This window comes from Balaenoptera borealis (genome assembly GCF_965194805.1).
Source record: "Balaenoptera borealis genome assembly, chromosome: 8".
Taxonomy (NCBI): Eukaryota; Metazoa; Chordata; class Mammalia; order Artiodactyla; family Balaenopteridae; genus Balaenoptera; species Balaenoptera borealis.
Window position 1 is genome coordinate 2,437,155 of NC_138865.1, and position 13,050 is coordinate 2,450,204.

Below are 13,050 nucleotides of genomic sequence, written 5' to 3' on the forward strand. Positions count from 1 at the left end.
ATAACCAACAAATATAGCACAGAGAACAATACCCAATATCTTGTAATAACCTACAATGGAATCTAATCTGCAAATTAAAAAAATGAATCACTATGCTGTGCACCTGAAACTAACACAATACTGTAAATCGACTATACTTCAAAAAACATAATAAAAAAATAAATGTGGAGTCCAGTGCTCTATGCCTATTATATTTTTTAGATAATTAAGGTCAGTGGTTAGCAATGCTCTCCATTAATATATAGTCCAAATAGAACAGGTTAGTGCTAACGACCTTCCAGAAAGTAATCAGGCCAATACAGCGATGCTCACCTACATGAACTTCACTAAGGTGATCCATGCTCCTCGGGGCTCCATCTTCAGAAACTTCATTTTGCTGAATGGTGATCCTATCTTCCAACCTGCCACAAATAGAAACACCAGTTAAAAAAACATGGCTTACTAGAAATAAAAACACTCTCAAATACAAAAGAGTGGAACACAAGTTCACTAGAGCCCTGTGATCCCTCTTCCGAATACTCTTCTCACTTATACACACACTGTCTCTTATAAACACAATCCTACGTTTCAGCCGTTCAAACCTTCACCAGTCACACTCATTCACAACAACCAGGCTCAACATTCTCATCCCAGTGGTTCCCAAAGTGCGGCCCCCTAGACGTCAGCAATACATGGAGACCTGTGTAAAATGCAAATTCTCAGGCCCTGCCCTAGTCCTGTGAGTCAGGAACTTTGGGGGATAAGGCTGAGACAGTTGTTTTGAAATGCTGCAATGTTTGAGAACCACTTCTGTAAGCAATCAAAATGCCCCTTAATATCAGAGAATAGAAAGCAATGATGATATATACTATGAAATATTATGCAGCTATTTAAAAAATGAAGTAGAGATCTGTATAACCAGATACGGAATGATAAGATATATTATTAAGTAAGCAATTTTCAGACCAATTTATATTAAATGGTGTTAGGATTTGAAAAAATGCTGGGTAGCACAGTAAAAGGAATAGAATAATATGTATAAAAACGTTTTAACCCTTAAAGGGAATGAACTGATTTATGTAAAGAAGAACTCACAATTTTTATCTCAATACATGCTGGGAACTAAATTGATGTATTCCTTTTTTAACAAAAATGTAAAAACTAGAAGAACATGTTCCAAAAGTTGCCAGTAATTTATTTCTGGGGTTTTTGTTTATAAGGCAGTTTTAATTTTGCTAGTACTTTTTAGTCCATTTCAAATTTAAATAATTTTTTTACTTTTTCAGTTTTAAATTTTGAGCAATTTTCTATTTTTATTTCTAAAAGTTTTGCTTTATTTTTAATCATACAAGTAATACATTTCTTCATATGAAATGTAATGTTCCTTGGTTCCTCAAAAAGTGAAACATAAAATTACCATATGCTGTGGCAATTCCACTCCTAAATATATATACTCAAAAGAACTGAATACAGGTGTGCAAACACAGAATTGTACACAATGTTCATGGCAGTACTATTCAAAAGAACCAAAAGGCAGAAGCAACTCTGGAAATGACCCACCACCATCTGCTGAATGTTGTCAACTGCTCAATGGATAAACATATAGGGTATATTCATGTAACGGAATATTATTCAGCTATAAAAAGGAATGAAGAACTGATACATCCTACAACACAGATAAGCTTTGCAAACAGTATGCTAAGTAAAAGAAGCCAGATGCAAAAAGCCACACACTGTACGGTTCCACAGGAAATGTCAAATCCAGAATAGGCAAATCCACAGAGATAGAAGCAGATCAGTGGTGCCAGGGGCTGGGGGAGGGGAACAAGGGGAGTGGCTGCTTATGGGCACAGGGATTCCTTTGGGGTTGAGGGAATGTTCTGGAACCATATAGTGTCAAACTGTACACTTTAAAATGATTTAAATGATAAATTTTATGTTATATAAATTTTACCTCAATTAAAAAAAAAATGATGCTTTTAGGAGTCCCCTAACCACTCAATTCCCAGTTGCCTTTACTGTTATCAGTTTTGTGTACATCTTACCATACTTTTCCCTTAAATTTACATACATATATATTCACTTAAGGATATATAATAATTTTAATAGGATTATCATAGCATTATTCTAATATATGGAAATGCTTTTTATTCAAAATAATTTTATTCTGTTAATCATTCAATATTTTGACATATTTCCATATTAATACATGGAGCTCCGTTTTATTTCAGTGCTGCGTACCCATTATGCGGTATACTGAGAAAGGAACAGTATTTTTAGCTACTTCCATACTAATGATTAGACTATTTCAAATGATTCCCTATGACTCTCCTGCATAAACATGCTGGTACAGCTTTGCATCCACGTGCAAGGCCAGCCCACCCCCTGCTTTCACAGATAAAGTCGCGCGGCAGCGGCCATGCTCACCTGTTCATGTGTTACCTACGGCTGCTTTTGCAGAACAAAGGCAGAATCGAACAGCTGCATCACAGACCGTATGGCCTACACGGCCAAGAAGTTTACAATCTGGCCCTTTACAGAAAACATCTGACAATCCCTGTTACAAGCACAGCAAAGGAAGGAACTTCCAATTACTTTTTAAGAAGGGAGATAAAAAGAACACCAAAATACGACAGTGATTTCCCATGACGAAAGGGAACTACAGATGACTCTCCAGAGTACTAATGCAAAAGTGCTAAAATGAAGCATTAGCAAACAGAAGTACATTAAAATAGTAGTACATCATGGCCAAGTAGAGTTTACTAAGGTATGCAGGATAGTTCAATATTAGGTAACCTATTAATATAATTCATTATACCAACAGATAAAGGAAAACAATTATATGAATGGTTCCATAGATACCGAAAGGTCATTTGACAAAATACACTCCTGACTTTTTTAGCCAGTAAAATATGAGTAAATACTCTGAGCTAGAAATTATAGTCATGCCTAACGAGGGTTAACATTAGAATCATTTCACTGAAATGAAGAACAAGACAAAGATAGCCCTATTTCCAATATTTAACACTGTATAAAGGTACGAAGCAATGCAACTGGAGAGAAAGAAACGAGTGTTAAAAAAAACTGGAAAGACATAAAGCCATCATTATTTTCATATGATATGACTGTATATCTGAAAAATACAAAAGATTCAACTGAAAATTTATCATGAACAATAGTAGATACCAATAAGATGGTAGGGTACAAAATCAATATAAAGAAATCCACAGCTTTCATATATACAACCTTCTAGTTACCAGATCTCACAGAGGAACAGGCACCATTTATAACACCAAACAAAAGATAATAAAGCTAGGAATAAGCTTACCCATAAAAGCACAAAGCCTAGATAAAGAAAACTCCCAACCTGATCAAAAAACAAGGCCTATTCTGTTCTTCTCGGACAGGAAGAACACACACAGCATGTTCACGTCCCTGTATTAATTTATGAATTCAGCATCCCGATAAAATATAAACTGGTTTTTTTTATGTGAGGGAAGGTGGGCTAAATTTAATAAATTCTAAATTCAGATGAAAAATTATACAGGCAAGAAGAGCGATGAAAGTGAATAAGCCTTACATGATCTTAAAATATCTTTTACATTTTAATTAAAACAGTGTGTACCAGCACACTGAACAAAGATCAATGGAACAGGAAAATAAGGTATAAGCATGAACCTAAATAATTAAGAAAATTCAGGGAAGGTAGGGGCAAGATGGCGGAAGAGTAAGACGCGGAGATCACCTTCCTTCCCACAGATACAGCAGAAATACATCTACACGTGGAACTGCTCCTACAGAACACCCACTGAACGCTGGCAGAAGACGTCAGACCTCCCAAAAGGCAAGAAAATCCCCACGTACTTGGGTAGGGTAAAAGAAAAAAGAAATAACAGAGACAAAAGAATAGGGACGGGTCCTGCGCCAGTGGGAGGGAGCCGTGAAGGAGGAAAGGTTTCCAGGCACTAGGAAGCCCCTTTGCGGGCAGAGACTGCGGGTGGCAGAGGGGGGAAGCTTCGGAGCCGCGGAGTAGAGCGCAGCCACAGGGGTGCGGAGGGCAAAGCGGAGAGACTCCCGCACAGAGGCTCGGCGCCAACCAGCACTCACCAGCCCGAGAGGCTTGTCTGCTCACTCGCCGGGGCGGGCGGGGGCTGGGAGCTGAGGCTCGGGCTTTGGTGCGAGCCGGGAGGGAGTCCGGGAAAAAGTCTGCAGCTGCCAAAGAGGCAAGAGACTTTTTCTTGCCTCTTTGTTTCACGGCGCGCAAGGAGAGGGGATTCAGAGCGCTGCCTAAACGAAATCCAGAGACGGGTGCAAGCCGCGGCTATCAGCGCGGATCCCACAGCAACAGGGGCGCAGAGGGAAAAACGGAGAGATTCCCGCACAGAGGCTCAGCGCCGAGCAGCGCTCACCAGCCCGAGAGGCTTGTCTGCTCACCCGCTGGGGCAGGCGGGGCTGGGAGCTGAGGTGCGGGCTTCGGTCGGATCGCAGGGAGAGGACTGGGGTTGGCAGCGTGAACACAGCCTGAAGGGGTTGGCGTGCCGCGGCGAGCCGGGAGGGAGCCGGAGAGGAGGTCTGCAGCCGCTGAAGAGGCAAGAGACTTTTTCTTGCCTCTTTGTTTCGCGGCGCGCAAGGAGAGGGGATTCAGAGCGCCGCCTAGACGAACTCCAGAGGCGGGCGTGAGCTGCGGCTAACAGCGCGGACCCCAGAGACTGGTAGGAAACGCTAAGGCTGCTGCTGCCGCCACCAAGAAGCCTGTGTGCGAGCACAGGTCACTCCCCACACCGCCCCTCCCGGGAGCCGGTGCAGCTCGCCACTGCCAGGCTCCCGTGATCCAGGGACAACTTCCCCGGGAGAACACACGGCGCGCCTCAGGCTGCTGCAACGACGCCTCTGACGCCGCAGGCTCGCCCCGCCTCCTCCGTACCGCTCCCTCCCCCGGCCTGAGTGAGCCAGAGCCCCCGAAGCAGCTGCTCCTTTAACCCCGTTCTGTCTGGGCGGGGAACAGACGCCCTCAGGCAACGTACATGCAGAGGCGGGTCCAAATCCAAAGCTGAACGCTGGGAGCTGTACGAACAAAGGAGAGAAAGGGAAATCTCCCCCAGCAGCCTCAGAAGCAGCTGATTAAAGCTCCACAAACAACTTGATGTGCCTGCATCTGTTGAATACCTGAATAGACAACGAATCATCCCAAATTCAAAAGGTGGACTTTAGGAGCAGGATATATTAATTTCCCCTTTTCCTTTTTTTGTGAGTGTATATGTGTATGCTTCTGGGTGAGATTTTGTCTGTATAGCTTTGCTTTCACCATCAGTCCTAGGGTTAGGTCCGTCCATTTTTTTTTTTTTTTTTTTTTACTTAAAAAAATTTTTTTTCCTAATATATATTTTCTTAATAATTTTTTCCATATTTTCTATTTTTAGAAATTAAAAAATTTTTTAATAAGTTTTTTCATATTTTTTATTTTAAAAAATTAAAATTTTTTTTTCTTAATAAATTTTTTTCTTAAAAATCTTTTTCTTATTTTTTACTATAAAAAATTAATAAATCTGTTTCTAAAAATTAAAAAAAAATTTTTTTCTGAATACATTTACTCTTAATAATTTTTTTTCTTATTTTTTATTATAATAGCTTTATTTTATTTTATCCTCTTTTTATCTTTCTATTTTTTTCTCCCTTATATTCTGAGCTGTGTGGATGAAAGGCTCTTGGTGCTCCAGCCAGGCATCAGGGCTGTGCCTCTGAGGTGGGAGAGCCAACTTCAGGACACTGGTCCACAAGAGACCTACCAGCTCCACGTAATACCAAACGGCAAAAATCTCTCAGAGATCTCCATCTCAACATCAAGACCCAGCTTCACTCAACGACCAGCAAGCTACAGGGCTGGACACCCTATGCCAAACAAGTAGCAAGACAGGAACACAGCCCCATCCATTAGCAGGGAGGCTGCCTAAAATCATAAGGCCACAGACATCCCAAAACACACCACCAGACGTGGACGTGCCCACCAGAAAGACAAGATTCAACCTCATCCACCAGAACACAGGCAATAGTCCCCTCCACCAGGAAGCCTACACAACCCACTGAACCAACCTTACTCACTGGGGACAGATACCAAAAACAACGGGAACTACGAACCTGCAGCCTGTGAAAAGGAGACCCCAAACACAGTAAGATAAGCAAAATGAGACGACAGAAAAACACACAGCAGATGAAGGAGCAGGGTCAAAACACACCAGACCTAACAAATGAAGAGGAAATAGGTAGTCTACCTGAAAAAGAATTCAGAATAATGATAGTAAGGATGATCCAAAATCTTGGAAATAGAATAGACAAAATGCAAGAAACATTTAACAAGGACGTAGAAGAACTAAAGAGGAACCAAGCAACGATGAAAAACACAATAAATGAAATTAAAAATACTCTAGATGGGATCAATAGCAGAATAACTGAGGCAGAAGAAAGGATAAGTGACCTGGAAGATAAAATGGTGGAAATAACTACTGCAGAGCAGGATAAAGAAAAAAGAATGAAAAGAACTGAGGACAGTCTCAGAGACCTCTGGGACAACATTAAACGCACCAACATTCGAATTATAGGGGTCCCAGAAGAAGAAGAGAAAAAGAAAGGGACTGAGAAAATATTTGAAGAGATTATAGTTGAAAACTTCCCTAATATGGGAAAGGAAATAGTTAATCAAGTCCAGGAAGCACAGAGAGTCCCATACAGGATAAACCCAAGGAGAAACACGCCAAGACACATATTAATCAAACTGTCAAAAATTAAATATAAAGAAAACATATTAAAAGCAGCAAGGGAAAAACAACAAATAACACACAAGGGAATCCCCATAAGGTTAACATCTGATCTTTCAGCAGAAACTCTGCAAGCCAGAAGGGAGTGGCAGGATATACTTAAAGTGATGAAGGAGAAAAACCTACAACCAAGGTTACTCTACCCAGCAAGGATCTCATTCAGATTTGATGGAGAAATTAAAACCTTTACAGACAAGCAAAAGCTGAGAGAGTTCAGCACCACAAAACCAGCTTTACAACAAATGCTAAAGGAACTTCTCTAGGCAGGAAACACAAGAGAAGGAAAACACCTACAATAACAAACCCAAAACATTTAAGAAAATGGGAATGGGAACATACATATCGATAATTACCTTGAATGTAAATGGATTAAATGCTCCCACCAAAAGACACAGACTGGCTGAATGGATACAAAAACAAGACCCATATATATGCTGTCTACAAGAGACCCACTTCAGACCTAGAGACACATACAGACTGAAAGTGAGGGGATGGAAAAAGATATTCCATGCAAATGGAAATCAAAAGAAAGCTGGAGTAGCAATTCTTATATCAGACAAAATAGACTTTAAAATAAAGAATATTATAAGAGACAAAGAAGGACACTATATAATGATCAAGGGATCGATCCAAGAGGAAGGTATAACAATTGTAAATATTTATGCACCCAACATAGGAGCACCTCAATACATAAGGCAAATACTAACAGCCATAAAAGGGGAAATCGACAGCAACACAATCATAGTAGGGGACTTTAACACCCCACTTTCACCAATGCACAGATCATCCAAAATGAAATTAAATAAGGAAACAAGCTTTAAATGATACATTAAACAAGATGGACTTAATTGATATTTATAGGACATTCCACCCAAAAACAACAGAATACACATTTTTCTCAAGTGCTCATGGAACATTCTCCAGGATAGATCATATCTTGGGTCACAAATCAAGCCTTGGTAAATTTAAGAAAATTGAAATCGTATCAAGTATCTTTTCCAACCACAATGCTATGAGACTAGATATCAATTACAGGAAAAGATCTGTAAAAAATACAAACACATGGAGGCTACACAATACACTACTTAATAATGAAGTGATCACTGAAGAAATCAAAGGGGAAATCAAAAAATACCTAGAAACAAATGACAATGGAGATACGACGACCCAAAACCTATGGGACGCAGCAAAAGCAGTGCTAAGAGGGAAGTTTATAGCAATACAAGCCTACCTCAAGAAACAGGAAACATCTCGAATAAACAACCTAACCTTGCACCTAAAGCAATTAGAGAAAGAAGAACAAAAAAACCCCAAAGCCAGCAGAAGGAAAGAAATCATAAAGATCAGGTCAGAAATAAATGAAAAAGAAATGAAGGAAACAATAGCAAAAATCAATAAAACTAAAAGCTGGTTCTTTGAGAAGATAAACAAAATTGATAAACCATTAGCCAGACTCATCAAGAGAAAAAGGGAGAAGACTGAAATCAATAGAATTAGAAATGAAAAAGGAGAAGTAACCACTGACACTGCAGAAATACAAAAGATCATGAGAGATTACTACAAGCAACTCTACGCCAATAAAATGGACAACCTGGAAGAAATGGACAGATTCTTAGAAATGCACAAACTGCCGAGACTGAACCAGGAAGAAATAGAAAATATGAACAGACCAATCACAAGCACTGAAATTGAAACTGTGATTAAAAACCTTCCAACAAACAAAAGCCCAGGACCAGATGGCTTCACAGGTGAATTCTATCAAACATTTAGAGAAGAGCTAACACCTATCCTTCTCAAACTCTTCCAAAATATTGCAGAGGGAGGAACACTCCCAAACTCATTCTACGAGGCCACCATCACCCTGATACCAAAACCAGACAAAGATGTCACAAAGAAAGAAAACTACAGGCCAATATCACTGATGAACATAGATGCAAAAATCCTCAACAAAATACTCGCAAACAGAATCCAACAGCACATTAAAAGGATCATACACCATGATCAAGTGGGGTTTATCCCAGGAATGCAAGGATTCTTCAATATACGTAAATCAATCAATGTGATACACCATATTAACAAATTGAAGGAGAAAAACCATATGATCATCTCAATAGATGCAGAGAAAGCTTTCGACAAAATTCAACACCCATTTATGATAAAAGCCCTGCAGAAAGTAGGCATAGAGGGAACTTTCCTCAACATAATAAAGGCCATATATGACAAACCCACAGCCAACATTGTCCTCAATGGTGAAAAACTGAAACCATTTCCACTAAGATCAGGAACAAGACAAGGTTACCCACTCTCACCACTATTATTCAACATAGTTTTGGAAGTGTTAGCCACAGCAATCAGAGAAGACAAAGAAATAAAAGGAATCCAAATCGGAAAAGAAGAAGTAAAGCTGTCACTGTTTGCAGATGACATGATACTATACATAGAGAATCCTAAAGATGCTACCAGAAAACTCCTAGAGCTAATTAATGAATTTGGTAAAGTAGCAGGATACAAAATTAATGCACAGAAATCTCTTGCATTTCTATACATTAATGACGAAAAATCTGAAAGTGAAATTAAGAAAACACTCCCGTTTACCATTGCAACAAAAAGAATAAAATATCTAGGAATAAACCTACCTAAGGAGACAAACGACCTGTACGCAGAAAATTATAAGACACTGATGAAAGAAATTAAAGATGATACAAATAGATGGAAAGATATACCATGTTCCTGGATTGGAAGAATCAACATTGTGAAAATGAGTCTACTACCCAAAGCAATCTACAGATTCAATACAATCCCTATCAAACTACCACTGGCATTTTTCACAGAACTAGAACAAAAAATTTCACAATTTGTATGGAAACACAAAAGACCCCGAATAGCCAAAGCAATCTTGAGAACGAAAAATGGAGCTGGGGGAATCAGGCTCCCTGACTTCAGACTATATTACAAAGCTACAGTAATCAAAACAGTTTGGTACTGGCATAAAAACAGAAATATAGATCAATGGAACAGGATAGAAAGCCCAGAGATAAACCCACGCACATATGGTCACCTTATCTTTGATAAAGGAGGCAAGCATATACAGTGGAGAAAAGACAGCCTCTTCAATAAGTGGTGCTGGGAAAATTGGACAGGTAAATGTAAAAGTATGAAATTAGAACACTCCCTGACACCATGCACAAAAATAAACTCAAAATGGATTAAAGACCTAAGTGTAAGACCAGACACTATCGAACTCTTAGAGGAAAACATAGGCAGAACACTCTATGACATACATCACAGCAAGATTCTTTTTGACCCAGCTCCCAGAGAAATGGAAATAAGAACACAAATCAACAAATGGGACCTAATGAAACTTAAAAGCTTTTGCACAGCAAAAGAAACCATAAACAAGACCAAAAGACAATCCTCAGAATGGGAGAAAATATTTGCAAATGAAGCAACTGACAAAGGATTAACCTCCAAGATTTACAAGCAGCTCATGCAGCTCAATAACAAAAAAATGAACAACCCAATCCAAAAATGGGCAGAAGACCTAAATAGACATTTCTCCAAAGAAGATATACAGATGGCTAACAGACACATGAAAGAATGCTCAACATCATTAATCATTAGAGAAATGCAAATCAAAACTACAATGAGATATCATCTCACACCGGTCAGAATGGCCATCATCAAAAAATCTAGAAACAATAAATGCTGGAGAGGGTGTGGAGGAAAGGGAACTCTCTTGCACTGTTGGTGGGAATGTAAATTGATACAGCCACTATGGAGAACAGTATGGAGGTTCCTTAAAAAACTACAAATAGAACTACCATACGACCCAGCAATCCCACTACTGGGCATATACCCTGAGAAAACCATAGGTCAAAAAGAGTCATGTACCAAAATGTTCATTGCAGCTCTATTTACAATAGCCAGGACATGGAAGCAACCTAAATGTCCATCGACAGATGAATGGATAAAGAAGATGTGGCACATATATACAATGGAATATTACTCAGCCATAAAAAGAAATGAAATGGAGGTATTTGTAATGAGGTGGATGGAGTTAGAGTCTGTCATACAGAGTGAAGTAAGTCAGAAAGAGAAAAACAAATACAGTATGCTAACACATATATACGGAATCTAAGGGAAAAAAAAGCCATGAAGAACCTAGTGGCAAGACGGGAATAAAGACACAGACCTACTAGAGAATGGACTTGAGGATATGGGGAGGGGGTGGGGTGAGATGTGACAGGGTGAGAGAGTGTCATGGACATATATACACTACCAAATGTAAAATAGCTAGCTAGTGGGAAGCAGCCGCATAGCACAGGGATATCAGCTCGGTGCTTTGTGACCACCTAGAGGGGTGGGATGGGGAGGGTGGGAGGGAAGGAGATGCAAGAGGGAAGAGATATGGGAACATATTGTATATGTATAACTGATTAACTTTGTTATAAGGCAGAAGCTAACACACCATTGTAAGGCAATTATACTTCAATAAAGATGTTTAAAAAAAAAAAAAAAAAAAAAAAGACACATGCACCCCAATGTTCATTGCAGCACTATTTACGATAGCAAAGTCATGGAAGCAACCTAGATGCCCATCAACAGACAAATGGATAAAGAAGTCATGGTACATATATAAAATGGAATATTACTCAGCCATAAAAAGGAAAAAAGTTGGGTCATTTGTAGAGACGTTCATGAATCTAGAGACTGTCATACAGAGTGAAGTAAGTCAGAAAGAGAAAAACAAATATCACATATTAACGTATACACGTGGAACCTAGAAAAATGGTACAGATGAACCGGTTTGCAGGGCAGAAATTGAGACACAGATGTAGAGAACAAATGTATGGACACCAAGGGCGGAAAGCAGCAGGGGCTTTGGGTGGTGGTGTGATGCATTGGGAGATTGGGGTTGACATGTATACACTTATACACTGATGTGTATAAAATGGATGACTAATAAGAACCTGCTGCATAAAAAAATAAATAAATAAAAGTAAATTCCCAAAAAGAAAAAGACAAATACTATATTTGTGACTTACATGAGGAATCTAAAAAAATAAAACAAATGAACAAACATAACAAGACAAAAAAAAAAAAAAAAAAAAAAGAAAATTCAGTATATATTAAAAGTGGCATTTTAAATCTGTGCAGGAAAGGTGGGCTCTTTAATAAATGGAGTTACAACTGTGTAGCCATCTGGAAGAAAAACCGAATCCATGGACACCAGGATAAATTCCAAATAGATCAAAGTGGTAAATATAAGAAGCACCTACATGAAAGTACCAGAAGAAAAGATTAAAATACTGATTGATAACCTTAGAGAAAACGAAGTTTCTCTGAATAATTATCAAAATCCAGGTAAACATGACAACGTAAAAACAAACAACCAAAAAACTTCTGCATGGCAAAAAAATAAAACATAAGTGACCAACGGTGAAAAAATAGTTACAATTCACATAATAACCAAGTATCTCTAATATTTAAGGAGTTCTTACCAATTTATCAAAGACCAAACAACCAAATTACAAAAATGGGTCAAAGATGTAAACAGGGAATTCACAGAAAAGGAAATACAAATGTGACTTAAACATCTGAAAAGATGTGCTCAACTTTACTTATAAAGAGATAAACTAAGACCCCAAACTGAGATACTACTTTTTACCTATCAGACTGGCAAAAATCAAAAACTTTGGTAATAAAAGTTTGGCAAGTCTGTGGGGAAAACAGGAGGTTTCATACATTCTTTCGGAGTGCATAAACTAGTACAGTCCCTGGGGAGAATAATAATTGCATTTATAAAATCATACTTCTTCGTCTCTATCCTCCAGATACACAGTAGTCCCCCCTTACCGACAGGGGGATACAGTCCAGGACCCCCAGGGGATGCCTGAAACATGGACAGAACCGAACCATGTTTTCCGTTCATGCCTTTTACCCACAAATTTAATGGCTTTTCATCTTAACTAAGCACCTATCACACCCTGTAGGTGTAACGTTTACAGTTTGAGGTTCGACAGCAAAACTAGCACAGATTTCCTTTTCCATCTTCACAACTTCACAGGTAGAAGTTTCATTCTTAACATAGACCTTAGCAACCTCAGGTATACGATTTTCTTCTTTCTTTGTTAAGTCAAGAACTTTCACCTTTCACTTAAAGGAAGCATCTTGTGGCTTCTATTTGGCACATCCGAACTGCCAGCATCACTACTCTTGAGCTTTGGGGCTGTTATTAAGCAAAACAAGGGTCACATGA

At 38.9% G+C, this 13,050-nt stretch overlaps 1 protein-coding gene across 8 annotated transcripts in view; it reads right to left on the reverse strand.

The window, feature by feature from the left end:
- Positions 1–13,050, reverse strand: part of NEK1 (NIMA related kinase 1) — a 232,585-nt gene that overhangs the window by 29,962 nt on the left and 189,573 nt on the right. For all 8 annotated transcript variants that reach the window (XM_082402100.1, XM_082402099.1, XM_082402098.1 and 5 more), the window contains one exon: positions 313–401. In XM_082402100.1, coding sequence (XP_082258226.1) covers positions 313–401 — 89 coding nt within the window. The remainder of the gene's footprint in view (positions 1–312; positions 402–13,050) is intronic.